Below are 16,495 nucleotides of genomic sequence, written 5' to 3'. Positions count from 1 at the left end.
AGGGTTAGGTTTGCACAAGCACAGGCAAGTGCTAGGAAGTATGTGTAGCGTGCTTTTGGTGTACTCCAATCTTGATGGGTTATCGTCCAGCACTGCAAGAACATGGTGCACTCAAAAGATGTGGTCAGTGATGACTGCTTGTGTGATCATGCATACCATGATCGTACAGGATGAGCATGATGACAACCTCTTTGACCAAGGGTTTCATTTCACGGGTGAAACTGTTGAGCCTGAGGCCTGGGCATGGACCGACAACATTTACTCAGTTCACCCAATTTTATACAGATATGTGTGATTGGACAACTCACATTCAACTTCAAAATGATTTGATTGAGCATATGTGGACTCATCTTGGCAAGCAATAAATGTATCGTCTCTTTTCTTTCAATGTATTTGTGACAAGTTAAATTTTATTTGGTTGTAAATTATGAGATTTTATTTGATTGTAAACTATTTATTATGATGTTAAAACTATGTGATTTATTTTCTTGTAATGTTTCTTTTCATGTGGATTTATATGCAAATAATGTCTAATTGTGAATTTTGGACAACCAACGGCTGGGCGAACCAAATGGGGCGGACGGCTTGGCGCACCAACCATATTCGCCCGGATGCGGCCGGACAATGCACCTCCACAAAACTCAAACGGACAAAAAGGTGACCAAATCCGCGTCTATTTGAGTCAGCGCGTTGAAGTTGCCTAACATTACTCGTGACATCTACTCGAAAGACGTGTCAAAAGAAGAAAAAAGGTGATGGCGATTGATGCCTCCACCATGGCATAAAATGATGAGCCATCATGTGCTACTCAACAACTCAAGTTTCTAAACTTTGTCAAGAGAGAGATTGGGAATTGCTTTGTACTTAATGCAAGAATTCAGATGTTGTTGGACCTCCCGACTCTACATGGTTCGCTAGTTGCTTTAACAAAGTTTGAGCAATCAAAGATGCAGACACCTCAGCACATGAAACATGTTGGCATCCAACATGAAAAATCAATATCCTAGCAAATAAATCCCTCACATGAATTCTCAAAAAAATGATGGTGCTAGCCAAATGGATCCTTTCATTTTTTTACCAAGTAGCATGAGGCTTATCCAACAATTTTATCAACTAGTTAGTACTACATTTAGACTGAAAAGATTGGCTTTTTATTTTTTTTTACACTTGCATTTCGTTAGCTGGTACAACCTCAACAAGACAACAAGACAAGATATATTGCGTCTTTTTACTACGTGGTGGATCAACCATTGGCCCATTCATCAACTTATTGTATTATCTTTGTCGTGGGATAGGATGTGGGTTCCAAAAGACTACACGGTTCAGCTTGCCCCTTGAAATCTACTAAAAAAATGCTAAAAGAAAAGAAAAAGGTGATGAGAATTGATGACATGCCTTCATCGAGGCATAAAGTTGCGAGACATCATGTGCTTTCTAATAACCCAAGTTTTCAAGGCATTTTCTTCAACGAGGGATAAGTTTGGCACGATCTCAGTCTTCAGTGTCATAAATCATCAGAACCATTTTTCTTGTTTTGACCGGTCACTAGTAGAAAAGGGTCAAATGTGAGACACATTAGTGCCGGTTTGAATTTGAGCCGGCACTAATGTGTCCATTAGTGCCGGTTCCAACGGCTAGCCGTGGCCCTTTCATTAGTACCGGTTCGTGGCGAACCTTTAGCATCGGTTCTTGCCACGAACCGGTACTAAAGAGAGTGGTGGCAGGATGTTGTCAGTCTGGGGCCCCTCCAGCACCTTTAGTACCGGTTCGTGGTACGAACTGGTGCTAAAGGTCGTCCTACATAAACCCTTCGTCCACCCGAGCTCGCTCTGTTCTTCCCCTTTTCCCTCTCCTCTCTGTTCTTCCCCTCTTCCTCTCGAGCTCATCACGCATTTTGCCCAAAATTTGTCAAGATTTGAAGGCCCCCATCCATTCAAATGATCACAAAGATTAGCAACTTTGTCCTTTCATCTCTCATTGCTAGATTAGCTCTTGCAATGCTTTATATAGTGATTAATTTGTGAGCTTAGTAATTTGGGAGGAATTATATGTGCTAGTATTTGATTTATATGCAATTTGAGGTCAAAAATAACACTTAGTTTGCATACGTAGGTGTGGTTTACTTAGTGCCTTCTAAATCTCCGTCGTAACCACCGTCGATCGCCCGCACCGTCCCGTCGCCGGCACCACCTTGTGGTGAGCCTCTTGTTCATGAATGCTTTATATAAAAAATTGATGTTTGTGTGATTTGGATATATAGTTACTCGTATAATTATCTTACCCGTACGTTGTTTGTTATACATAGTGCCATGGTTTTCATATCCGTCCCCGTCGGCCCTCGTCCTTGTTATGATTTGGATGTAGTATATTCTGTTTTAAAACTATTTGTTGCATTTCATGTTTATGACAAATTATGCCCATCAAGTTAACATAGACATTTTTATCTAGGAGGTATGTGAACCGGAAATTCCAACCGACCCTATTGTCGAGAGGTTAAATTTAGTTGAAAGAGAAAACGAGTATTTGAAAGAAAAATTGAAAAGAATTGAGGGGGAGAAGATGGAATTGTAGTTGCATGTTGCCGACGATGTCGTTGATGATCACAAGATCAAGATGGAGAAAATGCACTTGAAGATTAGAAAGATTAGAAAATATGCCATTGATAGTGAGGCTTGGTATCATTATGCTGTTGGATCAATTATTACCTTAGTTGCGATCTTGATCGCATTTGTTGTTGCATTTAAATGCTTTAGCTAGAGAGTTATTTGTTTGTTGCATTTAAGTGTTGTATGAACTTTATGTATGAACTTGTATTAATTTGGTCTTTTCGGTGTTGTGTAATGAAGATGAGCCGACAATGGATGTACGGTGACCGATGCTCTCCCGAGTTCATTAATGGCATGCGTACTTTTCTGCTTGCGGCTGAGGCAAACAAGCGGGCGGATGGTTTTATGCCTTGTCCATGTGCTGGCTGTAAGAATGGTCAAAATTACTCTAAGTCAAGAACCATTCACATCCACCTGTTTGAGTCTGGTTTCATGCCCCACTATAATGTTTGGACCAAGCACGGAGAAAGAGGGGTTATGATAGAAGACAATGAAGAAGAAGAGGACGACGACAGCTATCCTGGCCATGGGTTCCCTAAATACGATGATACAACAATGGGGGAAGAAACTGAGCCGGCAATGGGGGAAGAAACTGAGCCGGCAATGCGGGAAGAAGCTGAAGAAGAGGCATCAGATGAGCCTGCTGATGATCTAGGTCGGGCCATTGCTGATGCAAAGAGAAACTGCGCAAGTGAAAAGGAGAAGATGAAGTTGCAGCGCATGTTAGAGGATCACAAGAAATTGTTGTACCCGAATTGCGAAGCTGACAACAAAAAGTTGGGCACCACACTGGAATTGCTGCAATGGAAGGCAGAGAATGGTGTATCTGACAAGGGATTTGGAAAGTTGCTGGTAATGATAAAGAATACGCTTCCAAAGGACAATGAATTGCCCGAGAGTACGTACGAAGCAAAGAAGGCTATCTGCCCTCTAGGGTTAGAGGTGCAGAAGATACATGTATGCCCTAATGACTGCATCCTCTATCACGGTGAGTATGAGGATTTGAACGCTTGCCCGGTATGCGGTGCATTGCGCTATAAGATCAGCCGCGATGACCCTGGTGATGTCGAAGGCGACCGCCCCAGGAAGAAGATTCCTGCCAAGGTGATGTGGTATGCTCCTATAATACCACGGTTGAAACGTTTGTTCCAAAACAAAGAGCATGCCAAGGCGATGCGATGGCACAGAGAAGACCGTAAGAAAGACGGAAAGTTGAGAGTACCCGCTAACGGGTCGCAGTGGAGAAAAACCAAGAGAAAGTACAGGGAGGAGTTTGCAGATGACGCAAGGAACGTATGGTTTGATCTAAGCGCAGATGACATTAATCCTTTTGGGGAGCAGAGCAGCAACCATAGCACCTGGCCTGTGACTCTATGTTTGTATAACCTTCCTCCTTGGTTGTGCATGAAGTGGAAGTTCATTATGATGCCAGTACTCATCCAAGGCCCTAAGCAACCCGGCAACGACATTGATGTGTACCTAAGGCCATTAGTTGAAGAACTCTTACAGCTGTGGAATGGAACAGGTGTACGTGCGTGGGATGAGCACGGACAGGAAGAATTTGACCTAAAGGCATTGCTGTTCGTGACCATCAATGATTGGCCTGCTCTCAGTAACCTTTCAGGACAGACAAACAAGGGATACCACGCATGCACGCACTGTTTGGATGATACCGACTGTATGTATTTGGATAATTGTAGGAAGAATGTGTATCTGGGACATCGTCGATTTCTTCTGAGAAGGCATCCCGTAAGAAAGAAAGGCAATCATTTCAAAGGTGAGGCGGATCACCGGACGAAGCCTCGCCACCGTACTGGTGCTGATGTACATGATATGGTCAAGGATTTGAAGGTAGTCTTTGGAAAGGGTCCTGGCGGACAACCTGTTCCGAATGACGCTGACGGACGCGCACCCATGTGGAAGAAGAAATCTATATTTTGGGACCTGCCCTATTGGAAAGACCTAGAGGTCCGCTCCGCAATCGACGTGATGCACGTGATGAAGAATCTTTGCGTGACCCTGCTTGGCTTCTTGGGCGTGTATGGGAAGACAAAAGATACACCTGAGGCACGGGAGGACCAGCAACGTATGCACGGAAAAGACGTCATACATCAGGGTCATGCCAGCTATGCTCTTACCAAAGAAGAGAAGGAAATATTTTTTGAATGCCTGCTCAGTATGAAGGTACCGTCTGGCTTCTCGTCGAATATAAAGGGAATAATAAATATGGCAGAGAAAAAGTTTCAGAACCTAAAGTCTCATGACTGCCACGTGATTATGACGCAACTGTTTCCGGTTGCATTGAGGGGGCTTCTACCGGAAAACATTCGATTAGCCATTGTGAAGCTATGTCCATTCCTCAATGCAATCTCTCAGAAGGTAATCGATCCAGAAATCATACCAAGGTTAGAGAATGATTTGGTGCAATGTCTTGTCAGTTTTGAGTTGGTGTTCCCACCATCCTTCTTCAACATCATGACGCACGTCCTAGTTCACCTATGCGAAGAGATTAGCGTTTTTGGTCCTGTATTTCTACACAATATGTTCCCCTTTGAGAGATTCATGGGAGTCTTAAAGAAATATGTTCATAATCGTGCTAGGCCAAAAGGAAGCATCTCCAAGGGCCATGAAAATGAGGAGGTCATTGAGTTTTTATTGACTTTATTCCTGACCTTAAGCCGATTGGTGTTCCTGAATCGCGGCATAAGGGCAGACTGGATGGAAAAGGCACGCTAGGAGGGGATCAAATGATATGTATGGAAGGACATTCTCTCACTGAAGCACACTACACAGTTCTACAGAATTCTGCCTTGGTGGCTCCGTATATGGACGAATACAAGAATTTTCTACGCTCCAAACACCCGGAGCGGTCTGATGACTGGATTACACGTGAACAAACGAGGACTTTCGCCGGCTGGTTGCAGACACGTACCATGCATGACGCCTCTATTGAAGATGACATGTACTCGCTGTCCCAGTTACCATCTTCGAATATAATAACTTTCAAAGGGTACGAGATAAATGGAAATACATTTTACACGATCGCCCAAGATAAGAAGAGCACCAACCAAAACAGTGGTGTTCGCTTTGATGCAGCAACCAAGACGGGAAAGGAAACATATTATGGTTACATAGAGGACATATGGGAACTTGACTATGGACGTGGTTTGAAGGTCCCTTTGTTTCGGTGCAAATGGGTCAATATGACACGAGGCGGGGTAACGGAAGACCCGCAGTACGGAATGACAACAGTGGATCTCAACAATCTTGTGTATGTAGACGAACCATTCGTCCCAGCCAATGATGTGGCACAGGTTTTCTATGTGAAGGACATGTCTACCCAGCCGAGAAAAAGAAAAGATCAGGAAGCGAGTGCATCATACGATGAGCCAAAACGCCACATAGTTCTTTCTGGGAAGAGAAAGAACGTGGGAGTGGATGACAAGACAGACATGTCAGAAGATTATGAAAAATTTGATGCAATTGCTCCATTCACAGTGAATATTGACCCGAGCATCCAGTTAAATGATGAGGATTTTCCATGGTTACGGCGCAAAGGGACACACGCGAAGAAAAAGTTTCACACCCAAAGATCTGGGATGTGATCGGCTTCACTATCATCACTTTCTTCTGTGTTTCACACCCAGGAAGGAATCTCTATAATAGTTAGGGTAGTTATGTGTTTGGCATTTGAAACACAAAGAAATTTTATGTGCAAACAAATTCTTTCATGCATTTACTGATTTTTTCAGCTAAATGATCCTGAAATTGAAAAGCACTTCAAATGAACTCCGAAAAGGTTGAAAGTTGGCATGGTATCATAATTTCACCCACATAGCATGTGCAAAAACGTAGAGAGGGTTACGGCAAAAACTGGATGCACTTCGTGTACAAAATGGACAATTTCTTTCGAAGTATCACGGTTTTGGACGAAAACTCATCTGTTACAAAGGCATTTCATTTTTAAATAACCTAAGCATTACCAAATTGAATATAATGATAAAACACACTAATATTAAACATAAGCAAAAATAATCACTAAAAAATCTATTTTCAAAGTTAACTTATTCACAAACTAGTGATTCACACAAATTTCAAATAATTCAAAATTTAAACTATTCAAATTTGAAAACTATCGGCACTAACAGAAAGTTTGTAATTTTTTGTACCTAAAGCAAAAATATTCACAAAGAAACTCTAAATACAGCAAAAAAAACAACTCAAAAATAAATAAAACAAAAATAAATAAAGCAAAAAAATAAAAAAATAAAAAAGCCCGCCTACTGCGCCACAGCGGCCTGCATACGACTAGAAACCCAACCTGTTGTTGGGCCAGGATGCAGGCCCGCAAAGGCCAGTAAGCCCACAGGGCAGAACAGAACAGGTAGGCCTAGTAGGCCTGCTTTGGAAAGGAGCTCGAGAGAGATACCGCACTGGGGCTTATAAACAAGTGCGGACGCCCCTCGGCTAGCGAGGTGAGACTAAACTTGCCGCACCGCACCAGTGCCAACGCCACCCTTTAGTACCGGGTGGTGGCTCCAACCGGTACTAAAGGCCCCCCTGTAGTACCGGTTGGAGCCATCACCCGGTACTAAAGGTGTGCACTTCCCGCCGCTTGGCCTGGCCAAAATTGACCTTTAGTACCGGTTGGTGGCTCCAACCGGTACTAAAGGCCCATCCTATATAAGAAAACACTTCAAAAATTCAGTTTCTCATCTGCTTCTTCTCCTCTGCCCCGTAGCCCGCCGCCCTCCGTCGCCGCCCCCGTCGCTGCCCCCGTCGTCGCCCCCGTCGCCACCCCTCGTCGACGCCCCCGTCGTCGCCCCGACCCCGTCCCTGTCGTCGTCGCCCCGGCCGTCTCCGTCCCTGTCGTCCCCTTCGTTGCGCCCCGCCCCATCGTCCCGTCGTGCCTGCCCCGTCCCCGTCGCCCCGGCCGTCCCCGTCCCCGTCGCCGCGCCCCGCCCCGTCGTCCCCGCCCGGCCCGTCCCCGTCCTCGTACGTCGTCGCTGCCCCGTCCCCACCCCGTCGTCGCCATCCCCGTCATCGCCCCCCGTCGCCTCGCCTCGGCGGTGAGCTCCTGCCCCGGCCGCTATATATATGTCCACACACACAAACACACACATTGTTTTCTAGTTTTTTAGTTATAAATTTTAGTTATGGAAATTTTTCAGTTTTTTAGTTATAGAAATATTTATAGAAATGTTAGAAATTTTTCTGTTTTTTAGTTATAGAAATATTAGAAATGTTATAGAAATGTTATAAATTTTTCTGTTTTTTAGTTATAGAAATGTTAGCAATTTTTTCTGTTTTTTAGTTATAGAAATATTAGAAATGTTATAGAAATGTTAGTTATATAGAAATGTTAGAAATTTTAGAATTAGTTTTAGCTAGATGAATTAGATTAATGTCAAATTGTTAGACGATGATCGATGTTTTTTTAGTTTCTTATAATTTTAGTTATAAAAAAATTTAGAATTTGCATATAGAATTTTAGTTATCACAATCCAATCATTTAAAAAATGTTACTTTTTGCGGGCATATAGTATTTGTTCTCGACGATATGCCTGGCCCGCATCCTCGCCGTCGACCCGTTCGCGACGACGTCCGGCTGACCCTTGTTCGGGACTGGGCTCCGCCGGGCTGGCACTGGGAGGTGCTACCTTCATGGGCGCGCCGCTTGGTGAGGAACCCGGCCTCGGGTCCCGTCGTTGACCCTGATCTCCTTTGGTGGCGTTCGCGTGGGCCACATTCGGTGCAGAGGGAGCCGGCCCGGCCGGAGGTGGTACGTCGCCGTGTCAGGGAGGAGGACGAGCACGTCCATCGCTACATGGTTGCTATGGAGGTCAGCTTTTCCAATACCTGGCAGGTTCTTTGGGCAGATGACCGGAGATATGATCCTGTGATGGTTCCTTCTCTTTGGGTGTCCACCGCCCGCGACCCAGGAACCGCGAGTGGCCTAGATTCTTCTGTAGTATTCGATCTTTATTAGCTACCTAGCCAGTGATGTATTCGATATATAATATTCGAGACAATGTATTCGAGATTATATATATTATTCGAGACGATGTATTCGAGATTATATATATTATTCGAGACGATGTATTCGAGATTATATATTATTCGAGACGATGCATATTATGTACTATATGATTTAGTTTTTCCTTATTGATTGCATCCATGCATTGTAATTTGAATACTAAATTGTTTTATATTTCTTCTGGATTAGTTAAATAAAAGCTATGGCGGATAATACCGGCAGAGAGGGAGAAGAGGCCCCGTTCGAGATCATACGCAGCCCTCGCAGGACAGATGATCTGAATGAAGCAGATGACGGCTCCCAATATCTGAACAATACATGGGAGGGTGATGATAAGATAATCGATCTCGACGACCGAGCTCATGAAGTCATGACCTATGATTATGATTATGATTATGATGACACAGACAATGTTGATCTTGAAATAACAAAGACTATCGGCGAGGTATATTTATATAAGCAGGCATCTGGTGATCATCACATGTTTTTTTTTATTTGAAGATATATTAACGAATCGATCTTTCTTCTTTCAGCCCTCCGGATCGAGCAAACCTGCTTCTACAAACAGCAGGACAAAGCGAGGCCCGGGCAAAAAGTTGAAGGAGGGTGTAAAGTACAACATCGACTCCATCAAAGCTAATGGCGAACCAAGCATGCCTAAGAACATTGCGAACAAGTTCATTCGTCAGTGCGGAGTTCTTGTGAAGGACCAACTCCGGATCTCCATTCAAGAATGGAAAGAGCCAAAAAATAAATGTCCAGATGTTACTTGGGTCGACGACAGAGCAAAACAAACGCTTTGGGAATCTCTCATGGAACATTTCACCCTACCTGATCATTTCACTGATGCAGATGTGTAGAAAGTCAAGGGCGATGCTCTTAGGAAGATGGCAATTGCATTCAACACCCACAAGAAAACTGTATGGGCCAACTACGTCGCTGCAGAAAGGAAGACTCCAAAATTCAAGGGAACACTTGAGAAGCAAAGAGAACACTGGCCCGCTTTCATGAAATTCAAGGAATCAGGATTATCTAAGAACGGTCGAGAAGAAACAAGGCCAATGCCGCAAAAAAGACGCAGTTCCATAGGCTGGGGCAGGTGGCTATGCGGTGGCAATGCGTAAGTGGGATAAGTCTGAGCAAGAGATGGTGGATGCAGGGGTCACTCCAGTTACTAGGAGCTGGCCCCCAAGGTGCAGAACTTGGTTCTATGCGCATGGGGGGTGTTGGACCCGAAGACAGGCCTGGTTTCGAAGAAGGCAAGTCTAAAAGGAGCCGAAGAGAAGTTACTTCAAGCAATAGAAGATGCTCGAACGGGGGTGTTCACCCCCAATAAAGAGAACGACGAGCTTATGCGCGCACTGGGAAATCATGAACACCCGGAAAGAGCACGAGGCAAGGGCGTTATTCCCTGGTATGAGGGCTTTTCAGACTGGAAGGACGACTACAGGAGCCGTGCAAGAAGGAAGATGGAGGAGGAGAAGAAGAGGAAGCTGGAGGAGGAGCAGAGGAAGAACGAAGCAGAACGCCTTCAAGGCCTAGAATCAGCGCACGCGGACTTGGCACTCAAATGCCAGCGGCAGCAGTAGCAGATCGACTCACTTAGCCAGGAAAGGGGGTCTCAGCAGCGGCAGCAGCTAGCGGATGATCCAGCATTGGATAGCACCGTCCCATCCATGCCGAGAAGCAGCGTGGGTTCCGCCCCGGGCGACGCACTGCTGGATAGATATCCTGTGGATGACATCATGGAGAACACTAACTGTGAGCTACACTTCAAAACGAAGAACATATCCATGAAGGTGGCGGACGCCGTTGCTTTTACAAATCCCCCCGAAGCAACCTTCCATTGCAACCTGATTCTAGCGGGCTATGCTCGTGTCTTGGTTGATGAGGTGGTGGACCAATATTCGAGGCTAGAGCTTGACATTCCTGGAGGTGACGACGAGCACACACTAGGAGAGGCCAAACATCGTATCATCCTATGGAGAAAGGATTGCATCATCTTTCGAAGGTCACCGACACTGCGTCAGCCGACTCCTCCTCGAAGTCCGCCACCGAGTCAGCAGACTCCCGCTCCTCCGAGTCCAGCAACGCGTCAGGCCACTCCTCCTCCTCCAAGTCCGGCACAGCGTCAGCAGACTCCTCCTCGAAGTCCGCCACCGCATGAGCAGGCACCGGTTCCTCCAAGTCCACCAACGCGTCAAGCCACTCCTCCTCCTGCAAGTCCGGCACAGCGTCAGGCCACTCCTCCTGCTCCAACTCAGCCACGTCAGTCGTCTCCGCCGCCTCAGCAATCGCAGAAGAGAACCGCCGCAGCTATGGTGCGTAGCGGTACGAGTCGAGGTAGTACAGGAGGTACCGGCGGAGGCAAGCGATATAAATATGGTCCAAGCCTCACTCCTCTTCCTCAGAGGCCTTATGACATGACCGAGGAGCAAAACAAAGCCATAGTGAAGGCCCAAGTGGACGCCCATTTTGGACCGAAACTGCCACCGCCGGCAAAGGAGAAAGTGCCTGAGAAAGTCATTGACCACTTTATCCATATGGCTACACCACCAGCTCCCAAGCCTGTTGACTCAGACTATGAGCGCCAAATCAGGAAGGCACATCGAGCACGACTACAGAAGGAGTCGAGCTCGAGCTCGAGCCAAGCAGCTGGCAAATAATGCGAGAAAACCGTTCCCCAGCTGGGAGAACAGGCGGCGCAATCGATCCCCCCGCTTGTTGTGCCAACAACACATGAGAGTATCAGCGCCCTATATATATGTGGGAAAACCGTTCCCTAGCTGGGCAATCTGGTAATAATCGAGGAGCATATAATGCAGGCTGAAATGCTCGGTATCACTGTTGGACAACTCCTCGAGATCGAGCCCATGCCTCGGCTTAGAGAGGAGGAAATAAAACGAAAATATGTCCGCGGCCAACCTTGGGTCAAGTCAGACGAGGTCAAGAACCTCCCAACGAGAATGTATGAATTGCATCAATGGTACATGAACATTACCAAGATTTCCAATCGAGAGTCCCTCATGGTGAATGCCAAGGAGGAGCATTACTTCCATGAGAAAGCTCTGGCCGTTGAGTATACAGAACTGTTTCAATTATTCAATCAAGATGCACTCGACAAAGCTATCGTCAGTTGCTATTGTCTGTAAGTGATTTCTTTCTGTAATTTAAGTCTCAAGCTAGCTGTAGTGATCATTTTGATCAATCATTACCTGTAATTATCCTCACTATATTCTTTTCTGTGGTATTATGCAGGATGAAGATGTATGAAATGAAAAAATCTGGACGCTATGGCATTGGGTTCATTGACCCAAATACCGTTAATGAATACACATGGAAAATTCCAAGTTGTCGAGCAAGTTTAGAGGAAAGCATGCTAGAGTTCTTCAAGCGCCTCAATACCAATGAAGATATACTACTTCCTTACAACTTTCTATGAGTCACACTGTCTTGTACTACAAATTCTGTTTTAGCTTACTAGTTAGCTAGATGTTAATAATTAAGTGTATAGAGTTTAGGGTAGTTGATTAGTGTTGTGCACATGCCCGCTTAATTAAGACATGCAAACGTGTGCGCATGCAGGTACCACTGGATCTTGTTAGTCATTACAGTTGATGAAGGAACACTTGAAGTACTGGACTCACTACTTAAGGAAGAAAGTGACTTCGCCATCGTGAAGGGGATAGTTGACAGGTAATTTCAATCATTATTAACTATATCTCGGCCTATTAAATTAGTTCATCATTTCCTGATATCAACTATTTAATAACCCCTTTATTCATTTTCTTTGCTGGCGGGCAGGGCTTGGGCAAAGTTCATCAAGGTGACTCCAGGCAAATGGAGAAAAAAGCTGTATTGGTTGCGGCCCAAGGTAAGTAATTAAGTAGTACTAGCTAGCTATCATATCTTTAATTCTTGTTTCAATACCATTAATTATCATGCTTTTATAATTATTATCTGATTAAATTCCATTCTCGTAAAGGCCCTGAAGCAGGCGCCGGGGACTGATCTGTGTGCATACTATGTTTGCGAGAACATTCGCATGATGGTGTCCGAAAGGAGCAAATCTGATAGACAGCTATGGGTATGTTTGCCAGAACACTATTCACAATTTTTACATCATTATCGATATCTAGTCACACAACTAATACACATGCATATTGATCTCCTTCTTAACAGTTCAATAAGGTGCGGGAGAAGCTCCTACCAACGGAGCGCATATGAGCACTTCAAGAGGAAATAGCGGGATTTTTGCTCAACCAGATCATAGATCCGAACGAAGAATACTATTACCCGCTACCGCCCCGATGAACCACTTCCAATTGTCATCGTGCTCCGAAGGCACCAAGGGCTAATCCCACTTGCTCCGAAGGCAACATGTAGGAACTTTAAGTTGCATTTCCACAACTCTAGAAAACTGCTCGATCAGCAAGCAAGTTGAAACTAGGAACCTAAGTTGAAACAACATGCATGTGTGTATCAATATAAAGTGCAGTACCAATTTCACCAACATGAATTAGCTAGACCCAAGATAAGCTAATTATGCATGTGAGTCACTCAGTATATATGCACACAAGCATAACTGAAATTATTCTGTATGCTGAAATAGAACTATAAGCTAAATTTCTTTGCTAACTGTACCCCAACAATCTCCAGTGGATTACGCCAGCGGTTTCATGAAAAACAGTGGTTAACATATAGGAGTATATACTTGAGAATATATATAAACTGCAGTGACATTCTGACCAACATCAATTATACGGAAGCTGGATAAATAAGCATATAAATGATGTCTGATCATACTACAGAGGAAATACTACTGCATCAAAGACGACCAAAATTCACACATATATAGGGCAGTACGGTGTACTAGGCTACTAGCAGCACACTAGTAAATTCACACATAGGGCAGGGCGTCGCAGCTAGCTAGCATAATTATTCACGCATAGTCTACGTACGCACTCGATCAGTCACTCATCATCAGTACCTCACAAGACATGATCCGCTGCTTGCCCTGCTCCCCAGTCCTACTCCTCGCGGCCGAGGATGAGGGCCAGGAAGCTGATGGTGTCTCCCGCCGCGCAGACGAAGATGCCCACGGTTGAGCAGATCCTGAAGAAGAGGTCTCCTGGGTCGGCGACGAGGAAGAGGCGGGCTAGCGCGGCGTAGAAGCAGTGGCCGCCGATGGCGAGCGCGAGCGCGAGGTAGGCGAGGGCACGGCGGACCCAGCGACGGCGGCACTGGAGACGCAGCGCCAGCACCGCCGCGGCCGCCTGGAGTGCGACGCAGCACAGCATCCCGATGCCTAGGGCGTTCGCCACAGCTTCCTCCGCATCCGTCAGCTGGCCGCACCGAAGAAAGAAGGAGGACTGCGGAGGAGGAAATTCAGAACGCGAAGGAACATGAATAGCGACGTGGAAGAGCTAGCCGACTCGTCTTTACCTGGCTGCAGGGGACGTGGAAGAGCACGAGTGCGTAGGCCAAGCCGAAGGAGAACACGAAGATGCCGGCGGTCACGAGCACCCACTCGCTGACCTCTCGGACAACATCCGGACGAGGCGTCTTCTTGGCCACCGTCACCGGCAGCAGATGAGGAAGAGGTGTCTTCTCGCTGCCGTCCATGGATCCAGCCTTCTTTTGCGGGGACTCCATGGATCCAAGGCTCCAAGCTAGCTAGTTAGGACAAGTGGACAAGAAAAAGATGATGCATTAGCAAGAAAATGAAGCATCTCCGGGAACGGGGAGAAGGAGGAAGAGGGGGAGACGAAGGAGGAGGGGATGGACTCACCGCAGCTCGTCGAATGATGTGGGTGATGCTTCCCTACTCCTGTACTTGGAGCCTGGAGGCTATGGTGTGGAGCTGTTTAAGAGCCGAGACGAAGCAAAGCGACGCAGTGTGGGCGCCCACCACGACGTGTCGATTGATCCGCGCGCGCGCACACAGAGGAGCATGTGACTGTGGACAAAGGAGAGGGCATGCCATCTTTGGCAATGCAATGGGATGCTTAAGGCTGGTTGTAATGGGAAGTATCATAAATTAGTATCATGCATATGATATTAGTGTATGATACTATCTTCTTAATGTATAGTATCATATACTACTATTATGTAATACTTTATTTATTGCCATGCATGACGCAGCATTTATTATGATACGGTATCATGATATGACACTCAATCCTCTCTTTCTTCATTTAATTCTATGACACCTCATCAAAATTGTCTAGTTGACATGCATAATACTAACTATGATACTACCATTACAACCAGCCTAATTGCTGGCAGATGCACAAAAGTTTGAGTGAACCTCAGCACACACATGACATGCCGTAAAATAATAGCTAGCTCATTTTAGCTACGCGCGCGGTCATTTTCAACTGGTATGGTTCCTAGTAACAGCACTCTTAACGACGGGTGCCAAAGCAAACTCTTTTTGTTTTTTTGCGAGTAAGCAAAGCAATAATTTTAGTAAGCTAGGTTCTACGACATTTTGACCGAATCATTTCATTGTTTTTAATATCCTTCTTTTATGCATGATTTGGATGTCTTTAGCCGATGCAACCTTAACTTTGAGTTACATTATGTATTACCACATGACGCTGGGTTTTCCACGAGATCATTCATGAGCTTATTTATTTTTGTTGAGAATGGATGGTGGGACTCCAAAGGTCTGCATGGTCATGTTGACCCTTGTCATCTACTTGAAAAGTGTGTCCAAAGAAGGAAGAAAGTGATGGGATTGATGACACGTCTCCATCAAGGCATAAAGTGGTGAGCCATCATGTGCTTCCCAACAACGCACGCTTTCAAGGCATTATCTCGAGTGCTTAATTTCTCTTTCTTTTCTATTAGTTTTCCTTCTTTCTCATTACTTTACCGGGAAGAGACAAGCTCCTATGAAGGAATTAGCTTTACTCTAATCGTAACAATCCAGATATTGTTGTAAAACCTAAAGCCTAACCCAAAACTATAGACCTTAAAATCTATAAAACCTTGCTTTAATAAAGTGAGATCTTCATTTCTTAATCTCTTCTGAACACATGGGAAATCTATCACTTGGGGAAAAAAATCAAGATGCTTGCATGCTAATCCGTCACATGCTCGCATATCAAATGACCATATGCCTCTAAACTATATTTGCTAGGACAACTAACTTTTATTTAGCGCCAACCGAGGTTCGAAGAATCTGTGACATAACAAGATCACAACTTAAGTTTGACCATTAAATTAAGCACTCACACACACACACACACACACACACACACACACACACACACACACACACACACACACACACACACACAGAGTCACACACACAGTCCGACTTTTCAATCAGCTGATAAAATTAATCACTAAGAAAATTTTCATGGGTTGATCTTTTTATCAAAAAGTGTGTAAAAAACTATGCTAGAATTGGGAGGCATATTGACCACTCCTAGTACACACGCCCAAAAAAATTTCACCTCGACGATCCCAATGCACCATCATAGGAACATAGCTATAAAATTCCACCTTGGCAGTCGTTCTCGGTGAACCATCCTTAAAAATGCATCTGATGCAGCGGGCTGCTGCCGATGGTGTACTGGTACTTCACCATGGCTTTGAAGCATCCAGTTAGGGTATCGCTGGCACTGTGGCTGCCTGCTCGTCATCCACTAGTCTTCCTGTACTGTCCAATAGTCAGCTTTGTGGGCACCGCTGGGTACCAGGAGAAAATTGTCAGCGCAGTTGTTCTCGTGCTCGACAAGGCGCATGAGGAGGCAGCCGCCATGCAGACGTAGTAGTCGAGTTGCATGACACACACCTTGATGATGGCTGCGCCACACTTTGGTGACTACCCGGACACCTC

At 45.2% G+C, this 16,495-nt stretch overlaps 1 protein-coding gene across 2 annotated transcripts; it reads right to left on the bottom strand.

The window, feature by feature from the left end:
- Positions 1–13,401: 13,401 nt before the first annotated feature.
- On the bottom strand, positions 13,402–14,543 carry LOC123124229 (uncharacterized). Of its 2 annotated transcripts, none has more exons than XM_044544889.1 (3): positions 14,435–14,543; positions 14,089–14,319; positions 13,402–14,015 (listed from the first exon to the last, which is right to left on the bottom strand). In XM_044544889.1, the coding sequence occupies exons 2-3, from the start codon at positions 14,296–14,298 to the stop codon at positions 13,674–13,676; spliced, it is 552 nt and encodes a 183-aa protein (XP_044400824.1). In that variant the 5' UTR covers positions 14,299–14,319; positions 14,435–14,543; the 3' UTR covers positions 13,402–13,673. The 2 variants fall into 2 exon arrangements, with proteins under 2 accessions (XP_044400824.1, XP_044400825.1); XM_044544890.1 differs by having other exon boundaries at positions 14,089–14,315; positions 14,435–14,465.
- Between the last annotated feature and the right edge of the window lie 1,952 nt (positions 14,544–16,495).

This window comes from Triticum aestivum, chromosome 5D (assembly GCF_018294505.1).
Source record: "Triticum aestivum cultivar Chinese Spring chromosome 5D, IWGSC CS RefSeq v2.1, whole genome shotgun sequence".
NCBI lineage: Eukaryota > Viridiplantae > Streptophyta > Magnoliopsida > Poales > Poaceae > Triticum > Triticum aestivum.
This window is presented reverse-complemented; position numbering and strand designations above follow the sequence as displayed.

Coding starts and splice junctions, on each gene's coding strand:
- LOC123124229 (XM_044544889.1), bottom strand. CDS start 14,298: ATGGAGTCCCCGCAAAAGAAGGCTGGATCCATGGACGGCAGCGAGAAG. Junction 14,016..14,088: donor TCCACGTCCCCTGCAGCCAG/GTAAAGACGAGT, acceptor CCTCCTCCGCAG/TCCTCCTTCTTTCTTCGGTG.